This window comes from Choloepus didactylus, chromosome 14 (assembly GCF_015220235.1).
Source record: "Choloepus didactylus isolate mChoDid1 chromosome 14, mChoDid1.pri, whole genome shotgun sequence".
Taxonomy (NCBI): Eukaryota; Metazoa; Chordata; class Mammalia; order Pilosa; family Megalonychidae; genus Choloepus; species Choloepus didactylus.
The window spans coordinates 24,447,662-24,468,742 of NC_051320.1; the positions used below are offsets into that span (position 1 = coordinate 24,447,662).

Below are 21,081 nucleotides of genomic sequence, written 5' to 3' on the forward strand. Positions count from 1 at the left end.
ATTATAGAACCAAAATATTTCTGAAACATAAGTTTTCAATCTTTATCCTTCAAGAGAGCCATTTTGTGAAAAGAGCGAAGATCTCTCTATATTAAGCTAATTTTATAGATCTGATTAGACACTGCATATTCATATTGCATATTAATATCTGCAAATCAAGAGAAATATAAAAAGTCTGTCCAGAGTTTACAGCAAGATCACAAAGAAAATACTTTGGAAAATAAAGATTCTTTATTTAAAAATTTTTTTAAAACTTGATTATTTGCCTCTGATGGAAATCATTATCAAGGATCGTAAGCCTCTTAAATATGATTTATATTTTATAATATATATATATACTTATAAGAAATTTATTTTTTGCAAGGAAAGATGATACAATTTCTCACCTGAATGAAGATGCTGTTTCCTCCCTCCTGTGATTTGCCAGCTCCACCTTCATCTGTACTTTCAGCCTCCTCTGATGCTAATTTTCATGGCTTCCTGGCCTGAAGTCCTCCTTTCTAGCATTGACTTTATCTCACTAACAAAGGACATTTAGAGGCCATTTTCAAAACAAACATAGGGAGTGCAAGGTGGTAAAGATTTGGGGCTCATAGCTCTCCCAGTTACATTAATTAATCTATTTAGTTTTCTTTAGTAGCAATGAAAGACTACTAAGTTTTGTTGAAGGTTTAAGGACCAATAAGACAGAAATGTGCAGTGTTTTCCAAGGAAAGTAATCCAGTCTCAGAGACCCTCTAGCAAGGAACCCAGGGATGTGAAAGCAATGAGTCAGTCCCTTGCAGCCTCCTCTATCCCCTCCAGGGCAGGTGTCTAACTGCAAAGTAGCTGGAGAGAAGGGGTCATTGCGGTTAGTCTGCATGTACATCTTAATCTTTGCTAGTTGTGTGTGTATAATCCAATGTATTAATAATTATTTGAGTATATTGGGCTGTTAGCCAGACCTTTGTCAAATGGTCAGATTGAATAGTTGAGGTCAAATGAAATTGTTTGAGTGACTCAGATCTTTTAATATCCCCAAATCATTTCTTAGAATCTTTCTTTTTAAATTCATTTTTAAAAGAAACACTTATTAAAACCATCTCCTCTGAATGTGCAGTGGATCATATACAACATGCATAACTAATTTGTTATTACAAATGATCATTTGTTAACCTGGATTCTTTATATTGTCACATAGCATTTTTAAGATTAAAGATTGGAATTAGACACACAATACACAAAGTTTTGAAATGTTTTCAATGATTATAAAAATAAAGAAGACCTTTGTGAAGGATTATAACTATATTAACAGATTTACCAAAAAGTACACAGTTATCATGTAATAAGAACAATATAGGAAAAATATTTTTTCTTAAGCTGGATAAAGCTCAGTTTAAGAATCTCCTGTAATCAGTTTCTTTGAAACTCATCCCTTGGTACTTCCAGTGCCATCCTAAAGGGGATCGTAAGAACTGGTGAATCTTTTCCACAGCTTGAAAAATGTGAGTTACCAACTCGTTATGAAACATGTGAAATAGAGATGAAAGAAGCACAACGGAAATTTGACAATAACCAACTTTTTTAGCATTTGTCAGCATTTGGTAAGGCACCTTCAATGTCCTTTGTCAAGTGAAAGCACATACACACCCTCCTGCCCGTACACTGTCCTTAGGCCAAAGTTTCAATTTATTAAAGAACTAGTACTTATGTACCATCTTGCAAAATACCCAGTGCTGTTAATGGGATCACATGGGGAAAAAAAAAACACGTAAAACCAAAGCCTAACTTCTTACGTTGTTGCTTGAATTAGTTGTTTTTTACCCCCAAAGAATTGCTTAATATTTATTGTCTTAACATTGGTTTTGCATTAAATTTAAACGTTGTAACCATGTATCTGTGATTTCATTCCATTTGAAGACGGTTGAAGAATAGCAAAGCATCTACAGATGGCCACAGGTACCTCTTTCGTGGTCGCATCAACACGGAGGTGATGGAAGTTGAGAATGTGGATGACGGCACCGGTAAGCTCCTGGTAGACTTAAAGTGGATGCCAAGAGTAAACTCCTTCCTGAGATAGATTTCTCACTGGAATTATTCATCTGCAGTGCATTAGAGCTTAAAGTACTTTGTTAGGTGGAGATAGTGGAAGGAGAAAGGTGAGATAAGGGAGTGGAGGACTGCAGTAAAAATAGAAAATTGGATTCACTGAAATATACTAGCATTAAACAGAGTTACCAAGGAAACAGCTAATTAGTGTCTTATCTGAAAACGTCCGTTTTCTTTTAATCCTAGGACATTCACCGTTGCTGTACCAAAGCATAGGTGTATAGAAAATATTTAATGAATCAATTGACTTTCTCTAAGTTATACTATAATTTGTAACTATGAGCATGATATTTTGAGAATATTTTGTTCCTATAGTTTTCACCATGGAAGATAACGAACTTGAGATGTATTTTATCTCTTCATCCTTTATTAATAGAAGTAGGTCTTCAATTTGTTTGTAGAGGAAAGTTGAAGTTGAAAGCAGTTTGTGTAATTTAAAGTGCCATTTTAAGTACCTTACTACTTAAAGGTAGTAAACTTTTGCTTTGTAGATCTGAAGGTTTGTACTTTTACAAGCAAGTTCAGAAAATCGTGACTAGTTAAAAATATTAATTAAAATTAAGTTAAATTATTGTTTCTATTTGGAAAAAGTTGTTTATAAAATGAATGTTCGTTAAATCGAATCACATTTTTTCTGAATGATTTTGATTACAACATCGTCACAGATATGTTCCCAGGAGAAAAGATAAGCTGCGAAATAAAATATATTAATTATTCCAATGTTTTATTATAGAGTAATATAATTAATGTAATTGTATATTTATATATAATTATAAAGTAATATATTGATTGCTTTAATATAGAACAATATTTTTACAATATTTGCTATAAACCTGACATTGGAACACAGGTCAGATCCTCCCCCTCCCACATGCTTCTGTCATCCCCAGGTTCCAGAGTGGAGAAGAATGTCAGGGGCACACAATTTCAGATGCTCACTTGGAATACCATTTCTTTATGCACGTTTTTGCATCTTGACAAATTGTCAGATACTTAGAATAGTGAATCAGTGATTGGTGCCTGAAAGAGGACATGGTACACTTGAGCGAAATGTGAATGGTGCCTGAGCCTGGGTTCCTGGCTCAGGAACCAGGTCGTGGTGTAGCGAGGTTCCTCACTGGGTAATGGTGGGATGGAGGTGGGGACTGTGGGACATGTGGTACAGCTTGAAATCCCCACATTTCGAATCCCTTTCTATGTGGCAGACTGTAATATAGTTGCAAATACTCCTGTGCTAACACATGAGACCCAGTGGGGCTATCTTTCCATAGCAGGATGTACACATTATTTTTATAAGGTGGTAGTAATTCATTTTAATGCTTCCTAGGAAGACTATTTGCAGACATTTAGGAATAAGTTATTTCTCTCAAATGTTAAGAGCAGTCTTGCCTCAGTAACATGAATGCTCAAGAGAATACCCCAAAGCCCACATTGTGCTTGAGTCGGGGTTGGGAGGAAGTATAGTAAGGGAGGCACATTTAGAATCTCTACTCTGTTCTTCATTGGCTTTATCTTCCCCAAATAAAACAGCCTCTCCGTGTTGCTTTGGCACTCTCCTCCTGGTTTTCTTCCCTTTTCATGCTTTTCCATGGCATGGATCTCCTGCCTCACTTCCTGTGGCTTTGAACCCTGTCTTAGTTTGCTAATGCTGGAGAATGCAAAACACCAGAGATGGATAGGCTTTTATAAAACGGGGGTTTATTTCACTAAACAATTACAGTCTTAAGGCCACAAAGCATCCAAGGTAACACCTCAGCAATTGGGTTCCTTCACCGGAGGACGGCCAGTGGTGTCCGGAAAACCTCTGTTAGCTAGGAAGGCAGCTGGCGTCTGCTCCAAAGCTCCGGCCTCAAAACGGCTTTCTCCCAGGACGTTCCTTTCTAGCAAGCTTGCTTCTCTTCAAAACATCACTCCCAGCTGCACTCTCTTTCTTCCCCCCGAGTCAGCTCATTTACATAGCTCCACCGATAAGGGCCCACCCTGAATGGGTGGGGCCACGCCTCCATGGGAACATCTCATCAGAATCATTGCCCACAGCTGGGTGGGGCACATTCCAAGCAAATCCAACCGTCACCAAAACGCCTGCCCCACACAAGACCACAAAGATAATGGCATTTGGGGGACACAATACACTCAAACCGGCACAAACCCTTACCCCTTGAGCCCCACTTCCTTCCTTCTCCACCAGACAATGTGACTGTCTGGTGGAGGTACCATCTGTGCTGGTAGTCTAAGTGAACTTTGGAAATGATTACTGTGATTGCTGAGAACTGTCCTGGAGCTTAAGATAAAGAAATGGAAGAGTCCAGGGACTTTGGCATAAAGTGAGGGTCCTCAGTGTATCTGTGTAGGTCAGTAGGAATTGAGATCTTATGAGGGTGACATTGGGTGGAACTTTTAAGCAAATGGTCCTTAGATTCAACCCATGAGAAGGTTCTGTTGGTCCTAGTAAGATTCAAGTCTTCAGGGTGCAGTGCCTGGGGACAAGGGGCACTGGGGGAGGTGGGGGTGGGAATGGACTGGTAGGGGATGCGGCATTACAGGATGTTCAGTTGTCGTAAATTGTCTGATGAAGCTTCTTCACACCAGCTTTCAAGGCTTAGCTTTCATTAGAAATTCATCACGCTTTGTAGTGTTCAACTGGGGACCTTTTTCCTCCTTCAACAAACATAAGCAACAGGTTGTAGGAATTTGACTGGAAATATTTGCTCCAAGGTTCCTTAGAAAAGTTTGAGGGTAATAAAAGTGAACTAAATGAATCATCCCCATATGTCTAAATGGTAGTGAGTGTTTTTCAGGTTTCTGTGATACTGTCATTGTGATATATTTATGAAAACAGTTGAAAATGAAAAATGGTAAAAATAAAATAGACTAGAATGTGAAAAATGATATTATGATTGAAAAAGAGAAGAGGTGATTTAGAGGTAAAGCGAGGATTTTGTCCTTGACTATTAAAGTAATACCAGGTATTATCTCTTTCTTCAACGAATTTATGGTTCTTCTACAAAAACATGCCTTCACACATGCTTTTCCCTTTACTTGGAAATCTGTCATGTTTTCAAATTGGAGATGGAAGGTTACCGTCCCGGAAGGTCTCAGCCAGCCTCTGTAAGAAGGCGCTTCCCAATAAGCCCTAATCAGATTTCTCAGTCACAATACCCTTGTTATTCTTCTATAACACATTTCCTCATTGTGTAATTGCATACATATAAGTTTGTTTACCTGTTTATTTTCTATCTTGTCATCCTCTCCTACAAGATTTGTTTCACCCAGCAGCATATCCCAAGGCCTACTGTAATACCCCTTATATAGTAAGTACTTAAATTTGTTAAATGTATTCTATGCTTTATATTGTTCTAAAATTCAGCTCAGTTTTTTTTTACCCCCAGAAAGTTGCTATTATTATGAATTTAAAAAAATTCAGCCCTTTTATATTTCAAAATATAAAATTCAACACTTGATATCTTACGGATTTTGTTCTTTGGTTTAATGAGGAAAAAGAATATCCGCTACTTCCCAGCCCCCGGCCCCAAATCAGTTAACAAGGTGAAGGCTCAAATATTTTAGAAATGGTATTGGGATCTGGGCTTCATCTGTTTTATATCAAGAATTTTATTTATAATCAGTAAAATAAAGATTGCACTGCTTTTTAAAAAAATTTTTAACTAAATACATCTATTGAGTAAGGTTTTCATTTTAGTAGGCTTTAGGTGATATTCTGTTAAGCCACAGCTGAGGTTTTCAAGGGAAATGGTTTTATTTTTTAAAAGATACTATGAGCATCTTCTTGACCAAATGGGGGATGTGAAATGAAACAAAATAAAGCTTCAGTGGCTAAGAGATTTCAAATGGAGTCGAGAGGTCACTCTGGTGGACGTTCTTACGCACTATATAGATAACACTTTTTAGGTTTTAATGTATTGGAATAGCTAGAAGTAAATACCTGAAACTACCAAACTCCAACCCAGTAACATTGACTCTTGAAGACGATTGTATAACAATGTAGATTACAAGGGGTGACAGTGTGATTGTGAAAACCTTGTGGATCACACTCCCTTTATCCAGTGTGTGGATGGATGAGTAGAAAAGTGGGGGCAAAAACTAAATGAAAAATAGGGTGGGATGGGGGTATGGTTTGGGTGTTCTTTTTTATTTTTATTTTTTATTCTTTTTCTGATTCTTTTTGGTGTAAGGAAAATGTTCAAAAATAGATTGGGGTGATGAATGTACAACTATGAGATGGTACTGTGAACAGTTGATTGTACACCTGGATGATTGTATGGTATGTGAATATATCTCAATAAAACTGAATTAAAAAAAAAACAAAAACAAAACAAACAAACAAACAAAAGATATTATGAGGACTGTAAACTTGTAATTGTATACCTTCCCCTAGCTTCCTGCAAGGAAAATTTAGTTTCCTCATGAGTGTGTCCACTAGGCTCTGGAGGAGGTGAGCCTCCTCTGCCAAGACTTGGGAATTCAAAAATAGAGTATTTGAAGATGGATGAGATCTTGAAGATCAACTAATATAACCCATTAATATTTGAGATGATATAAATGAGGGCAGGTCTAAGAAGTAACTTGTCCAGTTTTACTCAGCTATTAGTACAGAGTTCGGACTAGAGTCAAGTTTGCTGGGTTCCTATGCCATGCCTTGAGAAATAGGAGAGCAGAGACTCCATACAGGTTTTAAATCTACAGGGGCCACATGGAGAGTGTGAAGGAATGAGGCATAAGCATGCAGAGATTAATTTTGTTGGATTTTTCCTAAGAGACCTTCTCAATACTGTACGGATTTTCTCCCTCTCTGCTTGCCTTGGTCATATCCATCACAACTTCTTCATTTCTTGTTGATGGGCTCAGGCTTTAAACCTGCTCACTTTTTTAAAAATTCAATTTTATTGAGGTATATTCACATACCATACAGTCATCCAAAGCATACAGTCAGTTGCTTACAGTACTATATCATAGTTGTGCATTGTGCATTCATCACCCCAATCTATTTTTTGAACACTTTCCTTGTACCAGAAAAAGCGAAAATAAGAATAAAAAATAAAAGTAAAAAAGAAGACCCAAATCATCTTCCCTCTCCCACCCTATTTTTCATTTAGTTTTTTGTCCCCATTTTTCTACTCATCCATCCATACACTGGATGAAGGGAGTGTGATCCACAAGGCTTTCACAATCACACTGTCACCCTTTGTAAGCTACATTGCTATACAATCATCTTCAAGAGTCCCGTCTACTGGGTTGCAGTTTGATAGTTTCAGGTATTTACTTCTAGCTATTCCAATACATTAAAACCTAAAAAGGGTTATCTATATAGTGAATAAGAATGCCCACCACAGTGATCTCTCAACTCCATTTAAACCTGATCACTTTTTTCTAACCACACAAATAAGCTTGTTCTTAATTAAGAGAGATGTGAATGACCTGGTGGCTACTTTTGGAATGACTTTCTAAGCATGTATGATGAAAATTACCAAGAAAATTAATTCTAGGAAGTTTGGTAGCTTTCCTACTATTGTTCTTAAGTTGGATTTTTTTTAAATAGCATCATGATAAACCTATTATCTCCAGAAAGAATCTCCAAAGAGGAATTAAGTAAGAATTCACTAAAATGGGTGTTGAAATCTAGAGAATGGTAGAATGGAAAGTTGGCCATGAAATCAGTGGTACCACCTTCCTTAACACAGGAAATAATGAATAACATAGATAAATTAAAATAAACATACAAAGTTTTACACTTCTGCATGTCATACCATAATTTAAATTTTTTTCCATGTAAGATATTGCTGTGCTAAAATCCAAGACTTTAAGCATTACAAATAAAATTAAAATCAAATTTATTTCTCAAAAGATTTGAGATAGTTGCACATTATATAGTATTGTTTTAAAAGCAATTACTTCTTCACTTTTTGTGCTAAGTCAATGCAATTATTTTTACTTAGGAAAAAAAGCATTCTTTTTATAGCTACAGAATATAAAATACTCAGTATTCCTGTAATATAGTCATATGGATGGGAAACCACTAAAATTTTCCACTAAAAGTACTAATCATGCTTAAACATATACATTTCAATTTATTCTTTATTATTATTTAGACCTGAATATGGTATAGGGGTTGTTTGCTTGTAGTTTTGGCAATGGGCAGATTAGACTGAGGGTATCTGCCCCACCCTCTTTAACTAACGCAGTGTTCTAGTGCAGGGAGGACTTGGCCTAAGGCCACTAATCAGTTCTGCTAAGATCTGTCAGCACCAGAGCTCCAGTCTTCTGTTCAGTTTCCAAGGCAACTTTGAAAGTACCCAGGACGAGTGGTCTGGCCAGACTTCATGTAAGAGGTGGGAACACTTTAAAGAGGAGTGAGAGTTGATTAGTCAGAAAGGAGAGTGGGATAGCTTGATGAGACTCTTGGCCCGGGGAACATATATATATATTCAGAAGATAACAGGGAAAACAGAAGAATGGGGGGAACTCTTTGGAACTTAGTGGAAAATGGCAATGGTTAGATAGGGTGGGGTTGATTTAGGGAGAATCTCTGAAAGAAAGTCTAGATGTTTTGACTTGGTCGAGTGGTAAGCTAAGAAATGTTGTGATGAAAGATAGTGATAAGTCACCAGGGCGTGAAGAGGGCATGCACAGACTCAAATACTCCAAGAGGGGAAGGAAGGAGGACCAGGTAGTAGGGGCGGCTGGCTCTGGGCACATACCTGTGCAGTGTCAGGAGCCTCACTGGTGATCCTGGCCCATGAATTTCTGTTTCCCTGTGTTCCATGGATGGGCTATGCTATGTTCAGTTTAAATTAACTCCAATGTTTTATTAATGCAGGCCACTTGTTTTCTTTTCTAGAGTTATGGTTAAGGGATTCTTCTGGTTTGCTAGAGCTGCTGTTAGCAAAATACCAAAAGTGGATTGACTTTTATAAAGGGGATTTATTGGGTTACAAGTTTGCAATTCTAAGGCCATAAAAGTGTCCAAACTAAGGCATCAACAAGATGATACCTTCACTGAAGAAAAGCCGATGGTGTCTGGTACACCTGTCAGCTGGGAAGGCATGTGGCTGACGTCTGCTGGTCCTTTGCTCCCGGGTTCTGGTTTCAAAATAGCTTTCTCCAAAATGTCTCTGGGCTTGTCTCTCTTAGCTTTTCTCTCTCAGCCTCTGTGCATCCTTGCTTGTTCTCCCAGGGTGTTTCTCTCTAAGCGTCTGAGGGGTCCTCTGTTAGCTTCCCTGGGGCAAACTCTGGGCTTTGTTTTTCTTATCTTAGCATCTCTAAATGTCCTTCTGTCTGCATTTCCAAGCATCTCCAAGTGTCTGGGTCTGTGTGGGCTCTCAGCTCCCTTAAGGACTGCATTGATCTAATTAAGACCCATCCTGAACAGATGGGGGTAGGTGGGTACATGTCATACCTCCATGGAAATAATCTAATCAAAAGGTCTCACTCACTCACAAGATTGGATTAAAAGATTGTGGCTCTTCTGGAATCCATAACAGCTTCAAACTGGCACAGGGATGATACCATTTGTAGGAAGATAGGGTCTATTAAACTGCAGTGGTATGGTTCACATTTAGCTAACTAGGCCTGTTTTTGGAAGAGAGAAGGGTGTCTGAAAACTGTTTGTTTGTGATACTGACCTTGTAAGGTGACAAGTAGAGGGGAATAAACATGTACAGTTTGATCTTTTTGTTCCCAGTTTATCCTAATTTCTCAGTTGATTATTTTTGTGGGTTTAAGGAGGGATTGTGGTATAATTCTGTAGTAATACTTTTTATTTTCCTACTAATTTCAATAATGCTAAGCTTTTTTTTTTTTTTTAATCTTCATTTTATTGAGATATATTCACATACCACGCAGTCATACAAAACAAATCATACTCTCGATTGTTTACAGTACCATTACATAGTGGTACATTCATCACCCAAATCAATCCCTGGCACCTTCATTAGCACACACACAAAAATAACAAGAATAATAATTGGAGTGAAAAAGAGCAATTGAAGTAAAAAAGAACACTGGGTACCTTTGTCTATTTGTTTCCTTCCCCTATTTTTCTACTCATCCATCCATAAACTAGACAAAGTGGAGTGTGGTCCTTATGGCTTTCCCAATCCCATTGTCACCCCTCATAAGCTACATTTTTATACAACTGTCTTCGAGATTCATGGGTTCTGGGTTGTAGTTTGATAGTTTCAGGTATCCACCACCAGCTACCCCAATTCTTTAGAACCTAAAAAGAGTTGTCTAAAGTGTGCATAAGAGTGCCCACCAGAGTGACCTCTCGGCTCCTTTTGGATTCTCTCTGCCACTGAAGCTTATTTCATTTCCTTTCACATCCCCCTTTTGGTCAAGAAGATGTTCTCCGTCCCACGATGCCAGGTCTACATTCCTCCCCGGGAGTCATATTCCACGTTGCCAGGGAGATTGACTCCCCTGGGTGTCTGATCCCACGTAGGGGGGAGGGCAGTGATTTCACCTTTCAAGTTGGCTTAGCTAGAGAGACAGGGCCACATCTGAGCAACAAAGAGGCATTCGGGAGGAGGCTCTTAGGCACAACCATAGGGAGGCCTAGCCTCTCCTTTGCAGCAACCGTCTTCCCAAGGGTAAAACCTGTGGTAGAGGGCTCAACCCATCAAACCACCAGTCCCCTATGTCTGTGGTCATGTTAGCAACCATGGAGGTGGGGTAGGTGAATACCCCTGCATTCTCCACAGGCTCCTCAAGGGGGAACTACATCTTTTTTTTTTCCCTTGTTTTTCTTTTCTTTTTTTTTTTTTTTTAACTTTCCCTTCTTTTTTAAATCAACTGTATGAAAAAAAAGTTAAAAAGAAAACAAACATACAATAAAAGAACATTTCAAAGAGACCATAACAAGGGAGTAAGAAAAAGACAACTAACCTAAGATAACTGCTTAACTTCCAACATGTTCCTACTTTACCCCAAGAAAGTTACCTAATATAGCAACATTTCTGTGAACTTGCTCCTACTATATCCATCAGAAGTTAACAGACCATAGTCATTCCTGGGCATCCCCAGAACGTTAAATAGCTTATCTGTTCTTCTTGGATTATTGTTCCCCCTTCCTTAATTGCTCTCTATTGCTAGTTCCCCTACATTCTACATTATAAGCCATTTGTTTTACATTTTTCAAAGTTCACATTAGCGGTAGCATATAATATTTCTCTTTTTGTGCCTGGCTTATTTCGCTCAGCATTATGTCTTCAAGGTTCATCCATGTTGTCATATGTTTCACGAGATCGTTCCTTCTTACTGCCGTGTAGTATTCCATCGTGTGTATATACCACATTTTATTTATCCACTCATCTGTTGAAGGACATTTGGGTTGTTTCCATCTCTTGGCAATTGTGAATAATGCTGCTATGAACATTGGCGTGCAGATATCTGTTCGTGTCACTGCTTTCCGATCTTCCGGGTATATACCGAGAAGTGCAATCGCTTGATCGAATGGTAACTCTATATCTAGTTTTCTAAGGAACTGCCAGACTGACTTCCAGAGTGGCTGAACCATTATACAGTCCCACCAACAGTGAATAAGAGTTCCAATTTCTCCACATCCCCTCCAGCATTTGTAGTTTCCTGTTTGTTTAATGGCAGCCATTCTAACCGGTGTTAGATGGTATCTCATTGTGGTCTTAATTTGCATCTCTCTAATAGCTAGTGAAGCTGAACATTTTTTCATGTGTTTCTTGGCCATTTGTATTTCCTCTTCAGAGAACTGTCTTTTCATATCTTTTGCCCATTTTATAATTGGGCCGACTGTACTATTGTCATTGAGTTGTAGGATTTCTTTATATATGCAAGATATCAGTCTTTTGTCAGATACATGGTTTCCAAAAATTTTTTCCCATTGAGTTGGCTGCCTCTTTACCTTTTTGAGAAATTCCTTTGAGGTGCAGAAACTTCTAAGCTTGAGGAGTTCCCATTTATCTATTTTCTCTTTTGTTGCTTGTGCTTTGGGTGTAAAGTCTAGGAAGTGGCCGCCTAATACAAGGTCTTGAAGATGTTTTCCTACATTGTCTTCTAGGAGTTTTATGGTACTTTCTTTTATATTGAGATCTTTGGTCCATTTTGAGTTAATCTTTGTGTAGGGGGTGAGGTAGGGGTCCTCTTTCATTCTTTTGGATATGGATATCCAACTCTCCCAGCCCCAATTGTTGAAAAGACCATTATGACTCAGTTCAGTGACTTTGGGGGCCTTATCAAAGATCAGTCGGCCATAGATCTGAGAGTCTATCTCTGAATTCTCAATTCGATTCCATTGATCTATATGTCTATCTTTGTGCCAGTACCATGCTGTTTTGGCAACTGTGGCTTTATAATAAGCTTCAAAGTCAGGGAGTGTAAGTCCTCCCACTTCGTTTTTCTTTTTTAGAGTGTCTTTAGCAATTCGAGGCATCTTCTCTTTCCAAATAAATTTGATAACTAGCTTTTCCAAGTCTGCAAAGTAGGTTGTTGGAATTTTGATTGGGATTGCATTGAATCTGTAGATGAGTTTGGGTAGAATTGACATCTTAATGACATTTAGTCTCCCTATCCATGAACATGGAATATTTTTCCATCTTTTCAGGTCCCCTTCTATTTCTTTTAGTAGAGTTATGTAGTTTTCTTTGTATGGGCCTTTTACATCTTTGGTTAAGTTTATTCCTAGGTACTTGATTTTTTTAGTTGCTATTGAAAATGGTATGTTTTTCTTGAGTGTCTCTTCAGTTTGTTCATTTCTAGCATATAGAAACATTACTGACTTATGTGCATTAACCTTGTATCCCACTACTTTGCTAAATTTGTTTATTAGCTCTAGTAGCTGTATCATCGATTTCTCAGGGTTTTCTAGATATAAGATCATATCATCTGCAAACAATGACAGTTTTACTTCTTCTTTTCCAATTTGGATGCCTTTTATTTCTTTGTCTTGCCGGATTGCCCTGGCTAGCACTTCCAGCACAATGTTGAATAACAGTGGTGACAGCGGGCATCCTTGTCTTGTTCCTGATCTTAGAGGGAAGGCTTTCAGTCTCTCACCATTGAGTACTATGCTGGCTGTGGGTTTTTCATATATGCTCTTTATCATGTTGAGGAAGTTTCCTTCAATTCCTACCTTTTGAAGTGTTTTTATCAAAAACGGATGTTGGATTTTGTCAAATGCTTTTTCAGCATCTATTGAGATGATCAATTGATTTTTCCCTTTTGACTTGTTAATGTGTTGTAATACATTGATTGATTTTCTTATGTTGAACCATCCTTGCATGCCTGGAATGTACCCCACTTGGTCATGGTGTATGATTTTTTTAATGTGTCTTTGGATTTGATTTGCAAGTATTTTGTTGAGGATTTTTGCATCTATATTCATTAGGGAGATTGGCCGGTAGTTTTCCTTTTTTGTAGCATCTTTGCCTGGTTTTGGTATTAGATTGATGTTAGCTTCATAAAATGAGTTAGGTAGTGTTCCATTTTCTTCAATGTTTTGAAAGAGTTTGAGTAAGATTGGTGTCAGTTCTTTCTGGAAAGTTTGGTAGAATTCCCCTGTGAAGCCATCTGGCCCTGGGCGTTTATTTGTGGGAAGATTTTTGATGACTGATTGGATCTCTTTGGTTGTGATGGGTTGGTTGAGGTCTTCTATTTCTTCTCTGGTCAGTCTAGGTTGTTCATATGTTTCCAGGAAATTGTCCATTTCCTCTACATTATCCAGTTTGTTGCCATACAGTTGTTCATAGTATCCTCTTATAATTTTTTTAATTTCTTCAGGATCTGCAGTTATATCACCTTTTTCATTCATTATTTTTTTATATGGGTCTTCTCTCTTTTTGATTTTGTCAGTCTAGCTAGGGGCTTGTCAATCTTGTTGATCTTCTCAAAGAACCAACTTTTGGTGATATTTATCCTCTCTATTGTTTTTTTGTTCTCTATGTCATTTATTTCTGCTTTAATCCTTGTTATTTCTTTTCTTCTACTTGGTTTAGGATTGGTTTGCTGTTCATTTTCTAGCTTCTTCAGTTGATCCATTAGTTCTTTGATTTTGGCTCTTTCTTCCTTTTTAGTATATGCGTTTAGTGCTATAAATTTCCCCCTTAGCACTGCTTTTGCTCTATCCCATAGGTTTTGGTATGTTGTGTTCTCATTTTCATTCGTCTCTATATATTTAGCAATTTCTCTTGCTATTTCTTCTTTAACCCACTGATTGTTTAGGAGTGTGTTGTTTAACCTCCAGGTATTTGTGAATTTTCTAAGTCTCTGATGGTTATTGACTTCTAATTGTATTCCATTGTGGTCAGAGAATGTGCTTTGAATAATTTCAATCTTTTTAAATTTCTTGAGGCTTGTTTTATGTCCCAGCATATGATCTATTCTGGAGAAAGTTCCATGAGCACTAGAAAAGTATGTGTATGCTGGTGATTTGGGATGTAATGTCCTGTATATGTCTGTTAAATCTAATTCATTTATCAGATTGTTTAGGTTTTCAATTTCCTTATTGGTCTTCTGTCTGGTTGATCTATCTATAGGAGAGAGTGATGTGTTGAAGTCTCCCACAATTATTGTGGAAACATCAATTGCTTCCTTTAGTTTTGCCAGTGTTTCTCTCATGTATTTTGTGGCACCTTGACTGGGTGCATAGACATTTACGATTGTTATTTCTTCTTGCTGAATTGCCCCTTTTATTAGTACGTAGTGGCCTTCTTTGTCTCTCAAAACATCCCTGCATTTGAAGTCTATTTTATCTGAGATTAATATTGCTACACCTGCTTTCTTTTGGCTGTAGCTTGCATGAAATATTTTTTTCCATCCTTTCACTTTCAGTTTCTTTGTGTCCCTGTGTCTAAGATGAGTCTCTTGTATGCAACATATTGATGGTTCATTTTTTTTGATCCATTCTGCGAATCTATATCTTTTAATTGGGGAGTTTAATCCATTTACATTCAATGTTATAACCGTGAAGGCATTTCTTGAATCAGCCATCTTATCCTTTGGTTTATGTTTGTCATATTTTTCCCCTCTGTCTATTAATATCCTTTATTGTACCCATACCGAATCTCTTTAGTACTGAACCTTTCTCCAAGTCTCTCTGTCCTTTCTTTGTTTCTCTGTCTGTAGGGCTCTCTTTAGTATCTCCAGTAGGGCAGGTCTCTTGTTAGCAAATTCTCTCAGCATTTGTTTGTCTGTGAAAAATTTAAGCTCTCCCTCAAATTTGAAGGAGAGCTTTGCTGGATAAAGTATTCTTGGCTGGAAATTTTTCTCAATCAGAATTTTAAATATATCGCGCCACTGCCTTCTCGCCTCCATGGTGGCTGCTGAGTAGTCACTACTTAGTCTTATGCTGTTTCCTTTGTATGTGGTGAATTGCTTTTCTCTTGCTGCTTTCAGAACTTGCTCCTTCTCTTCTGTGTTTGATAGTGTGATCAGTATATGTCTTGGAGTGGGTTTATTTGGATTTATTCTATTTGGGGTTCGCTGAGCATTTATGATTTGTGTATTTATGTTGTTTAGAAGATTTGGGAAGTTTTCCCCAACAATTTCTTTGAATACTCTTCCTAGACCTTTACCCTTTTCTCCCCCTTCTGGGACACCAATGAGTCTTATATTTGGACTAGACCTTTACCCTTTTCTTCCCCTTCTGGGACACCAATGAGTCTTATATTTGGACGTTTCATATTATCTATCATATCCCTGAGGTCCATTTCGATTTTTTCAATTTTTTTCCCCATTCTTTCTTTTATGCTTTCATTTTCCATTCTGTCATCTTCCAGGTCACTGATTCGTTGTTCACCTTCCTCTAGTCTTGTACTGTGAGTGTCCAGAATCTTTTTAATTTGGTCAACAGTTTCTTTAATTTCCATAAGATCATCTATTTTTTTATTTAGTCTTGCAATGTCTTCTTTATGCTCTTCTAGGGTCTTCTTGATTTCCTTTGTCTCCCGTACTATGGTCTCATTGTTCATCTTTAGTTCTTTGAGTAGCTGCTCTAGGGGCTGTGTCTCCTCTGATCTTTTGATTTGGGTGCTTGGGCTTCGGTTATCCATATCGTCTGGTTTTTTCATATGCTTTATAATTTTCTGTTGTTTTTGGCCTCGTGGCATTTGCTGAACTTGATAGGGTTCTTTTAGGATTTGTAGACCAATTGAAGTCCTTATCTCTAATTTATTAGATCTACAGCTTTGTGGAGTACACTTTGTCTAACTAACCAGCAGGTGGCGTCCACGAGCCACCTGTTCTCCACAAGCCAGTTCTCCCCTGCTTAGCCTTTTTGGTGAGTGGGGGAGTGAGTCTTGTGGGGTCCAATTGGTTTACCAAGCTTGCGTGTGTAGTTGGTGTTGCCTGCCCTGTATATGGGGTGTGTTTCTGGGCAGTCAGGGAGGGGGGGGTGGCTCTAACAATCAAATCTCCCTGGTGATCCTAGAGTTTTAAAGCTGCTGCAATAGTCTAATCATTCAGTTCAGTCCTGCCACACTTTGTCTCTGCCACTGACCCACAAGTCCTTGGTATTGGCGTATGGCTCCTGAGACTTGCAAGTGGGCCCCTCTTCCAGGCCGTGGACCCCGGGTCCTCTGTTGAGGGATGACTGTGCTATGTCACAGGTGAGTGCCGTCCCCCCAGGGCAGTTCTGGGCTGCTGGGCTGTGTAGGGAGTCTCCCAGTCTGCTCAAATGATGGCTGAATGGGGCTTTGTTAATTCACACTGCTCTACCTTCCCAACTCTGGGACAATCAGCTGAGGTTGCAGGGAAGGCTAATGTCCACGCCCAGTTTTGTGGTGTGTGCCTGTTATTTGAAGTACTTCCGTCACACTGGGTTGTATGGGGCAGTTCTGGGCTATGGGGCTGGCGATGGGCAGGAGTGTTTCCTGTCCACCAGGATGATGGCTGTGAGCGGACACCCCCCTTTTCTTGGGAAGTTGTGGTGTTTAGTGAATTTTCTCAGCCACTGGATTATTGCGTTTTGTCTCAGAGCTCTCCTAGTTCTGCTCTTGACTTGACCTGACCAAATTGCAAGTCTTTGAAGCTTTCTGTATTGGGCTTCTTAGAGTAATTGTTTTAGAAAAAGAAAAAAGGATTAAAAAAAAAAGGGCCCTCCTCAGAGATCTAATGGGTTATTGAAATGCTAAGAGACAAAGCAACCAGGGCCATTAAGGAAAGGTCCACAGGGCAGAGAGATCAGCTTTTCTTCGGGATTTGCATATGCGCCTCAGGGCCTTTCCCCTTTCTATGTTCACCAGAACTCCAAAAATCCTCCGCTTTTATTTTGAAGTTTTTCGTGTTGTTTTTTTTTCTCTGTGCCTGTCTCCTCTCTCCTGGGCTGGCTGCTCACAGATTCTCTGGTGTCTGGTCTCAGTCTATCTATGGTTGGAGTTTGGATCAGCAGAATGAGTTTCCGATAAGGGCTGCCACTGCATTTCTCCCTTCTCCTTCCCAGAGCTGACAGCCCCTCCTCCCACGGGACTGAGCCTGGCAGGGAGGAGCGTGGGTCCCCTGGCCGCAAAAACTTACAGATTTCGCTGATCTCAGCAGTTCCGCGTTTTCATGAGTATTGTATGAAGTGTGCCCAAAGGCAGATTGCTCTTTGGTGTCCAGTCCACGCAGTTCCTGGCTTTCTACCTACTTTCCTGGAGGAGTAACTAAAACATACAGCTCACCAGTCTGCCATCTTTCCCCGCCTCCAATGCTAATCTTATATGTATAAGGAGGTTCTGCTATTTTTCCATAGGATGTGAACATGAACTTAAATATATAAAGGTAAGAAGCAAAATACAAAAATTCATTTTAAAAATAGGTTTTAATTTCCGTAGAGGGGGAAGTCCGCTGCCGTTTTGAATCATTGTGTTACCAGAAACTGTTACTGATTATTCACGGGGTTACGGTACATACATAAAATACAGGCTCATCTAATTCTGTCCTGGTACATGTTTTAGAAATTTTAAATACCTCACACCTATACAGTGTAGTTTGATAATGCATTTTTGCAAGTGTTAGTCTGATTACAGGTAATATATGATGATTTTAGAGCTAATGAAAAAGATTATGAGACACAAGTTATTGGAAAACATAAAAAGCATGTCCACCTCTACTAACAAGTTTCTTACCAAATAAAATAGAGAAAAAAATGTGCAGTGCCACAAAGCCATTTCTCTAAACCACTTGTATTTTTTTGTGGTGCACTACCCATATGCCAACCATGACTGCTGAATGACTTTCAGGGGGAATGGATGAAAAGTGTCAATTTAATCAGCAGAGGCTGATTCAGGCGTTGTCATGTGTTTTCTATCTTGGAATCTTTGCTTGGCAGAGACTGTCTTATGAGTAAAGGCTGATAACAAACACCCTAACTGTTTTCTACCTGCTGTTAGGCAGAGCTGCTGGAGAGGGTTTGCTGTTAACATTTTAAAATCTGCTGTGATAGTTTAGGCAAAATTGTGGTGAGATTTTGAAAAAGACAATTAAATGTGAATTTACTGTCAATTCTTTTTTTTTGTAATTCATGCCAATTATATGGAATGAAGTAGTTTTAAAAGGAGAATGTGCATTTTGTAACCATCTGAAACAATAATGGATTGGAGTTTTCATGGGTCCATTTATTGCAGCTTAGGTAAATGCGCTCTGAGGATGTTCTGTTTTGTTCTGATTCTTATTGCGCAATTCATTAAATGATAGATAATTGTTCTGTGGGGGTATAGCTTGTCTGAAACCTAGAATAATTTTCAAAGGAATATTAGAAAAACAGAATGAATCTTACACCTTGCATGTTTGATTATTGAGATGAAATATTCTTAATTCTTCTTTTAGGCTTTAGGAACTTTAAGAATATTCTTGAAAACAAGTGTTTAATTTAATGGAATTCCATGGTGTGTGTTAGAAGTGTTCCATTATTGAGCATAAATTATATTCAATATATAAACATCTTACTTTTTATATTTTTTCTCTATATACCTATATAAAGTAAAGACATTTGGAGAATTCAGTGGTTTTGGCTCTTTTGTGAATTGAGTATTCACTTTGCATATGATATTATATATTAACATTTTCTTCATTTACTTTTACCATTCACTTTACAGCTGACTTCCATAGTAGTGGCCACATTGTTGTCAATGGATGGAAGATACATAACACAGCAAAAAATAAGTGGTTTGTGTGTATGGCAAAAACGCCCGAAGAGAAGCATGAATGGTTTGAAGCTATTTTGAAAGAAAGAGAACGACGAAAAGGTGGGTCTCTGAATTGGGCTCTAGTATGCTTTGTGAGGTTTTTAACCTGGTAAGAGAGCAGATGATGGGCACAAGTTACATGAAAAGTGTGTGATGTTCACTTTGACTTATTACAGAATATAAGCCCCATGCTAATATGCTTTTTGGGTACATCTGATATTGTTACTAAAATAAAAAGAAAGAAAAACCTTATATACTTAACAATATATTATACTGTGCCTGGCAGTGTCATTTCACTGCTTTCAGTTGCTGTAAAATTTGCTCAACTTTCTTTGAACTTTATTCTTGCTATCGCTAAAGCATCACCACAAAATTATCCTTTGAGAGACAAACTTCAATATTTAATGCAGGATTGCAGGACCGCCAATGATTGTTCTCCATGCATTTAACATTACACTGAAAAGTCCTAGACCAAATATGTTAGCTTCTTACTAATTATAGATCAAGGGGCTTTGGTATATATTAACTTTTACAAATTGTAAGAATGTCATTGAATGTAATGTACTATAATCCAGTAAATAGCTTATTTACCTGAAGAGGGCTAGCCCAAATTTGCTTAATGTCCTTATCAAGATTTCCAAAAGGTATTTGATCTGGCAATATTCAGTTGCGTGAAGTTTATCCAGAGGTAAGCATATTTCTGTAATTTGTCTAGCAAATAAAAATTCTTATATAACTACTAGTTTCATTATGAAATCATTGATACAATTTTTGCACAACATTACTTATTCCTTTTCCCAGAGATGCAGGAATAAAACACCTCATCAGTAGTAAAATTTTGGAACACTCAGAGCTTTTTCTTCTATCTTCAGATGTTTCCACAAAATGTTTGTAGTACCAATTTGCATAAGAATTTATAAAGCATTTTCAAATATTTATTCCTTTGATTGATCTTAGATGAAGAACTAGATAGAAATTTTAAGACAAGTTATGAATACATAACCAATTAAATCTTTAAGTTTTGTGAATATACTGATCAATACAATTAGCATAACAAATCAATTAAAATGTAAATTTAGTTTACCATCACGTTGTACCTTTGTTTTTTTTCAGAATGGTTATACATATAGAAACACCCAAAGCAAAAAAAAAAGCAAGCAAGAAAAAAATGCACATTCTATAAAACTGTTTGTTTATGGTATTTTTCTTTCAGACTTTCTTAATTGGTTACTCACTAAGTATTAATGATAAGAATGTTGGATGGCTCCTGCATTTAAGAAAATGTCAGTGAGAAGTTTTGTAGCTAGAAGAATAAAAATAATTCAAGTATCTCTTTTGTCTCTTTGACAGTTCTTCGTCAGTCCCCTTTGTTGATTTTCTCTTAGTCCCATCCACTGATTGTGTTAGTGTTCCCAGAATTTCAGCATTGAGGCTGGGTTTTTTAATTACACCAGATTAGCTTCCACCTCTACATTGCCTATTTCTAAATCTTTATGTCTAGCCTTGTCCTCTCTTCTGAGCTTCATACTCATGTATTCGACTGACTTCTGGACTCTCCCTGAAAGACCAAATGACACTCATATGTGACACTGGATTCCTCCTTACCTGGTTCCCTCTGCAGTGTGCTTCCCCACTGCCCATTCTGTTACTCAAATCCAAAGCCTGTAAGGCATGCTGATTTCTTCTATTTCCTTCACACCTTTCTGTTACTGTGCTGTTTCAATACCATCCCTTAGGTGTTTGTCACTTTCACCCTCCTTACCAGATAGCACCTGCTGTTATTTAAGGGACTTGAACTTGCTTGAACTGTTGCAGATCCTACCTAATGATCTGCCCATTTTTA

General features: G+C 37.9%; 1 protein-coding gene across 3 annotated transcripts in view; it reads left to right on the top strand.

Annotated features, from left to right (window-relative positions):
• The window catches only part of PREX2 (phosphatidylinositol-3,4,5-trisphosphate dependent Rac exchange factor 2), a 332,829-nt gene that overhangs the window by 103,709 nt on the left and 208,039 nt on the right, over window positions 1–21,081 (top strand). For all 3 annotated transcript variants that reach the window (XR_005211591.1, XR_005211590.1, XM_037802580.1), the window contains exons 8-9: window positions 1,900–2,003; window positions 19,149–19,298. Coding sequence is in view for 1 of the 3 variants with exons in the window: in XM_037802580.1 (XP_037658508.1) it covers window positions 1,900–2,003; window positions 19,149–19,298 (254 nt within the window). In the remaining 2 variants the exon portion in view is untranslated. The remainder of the gene's footprint in view (window positions 1–1,899; window positions 2,004–19,148; window positions 19,299–21,081) is intronic.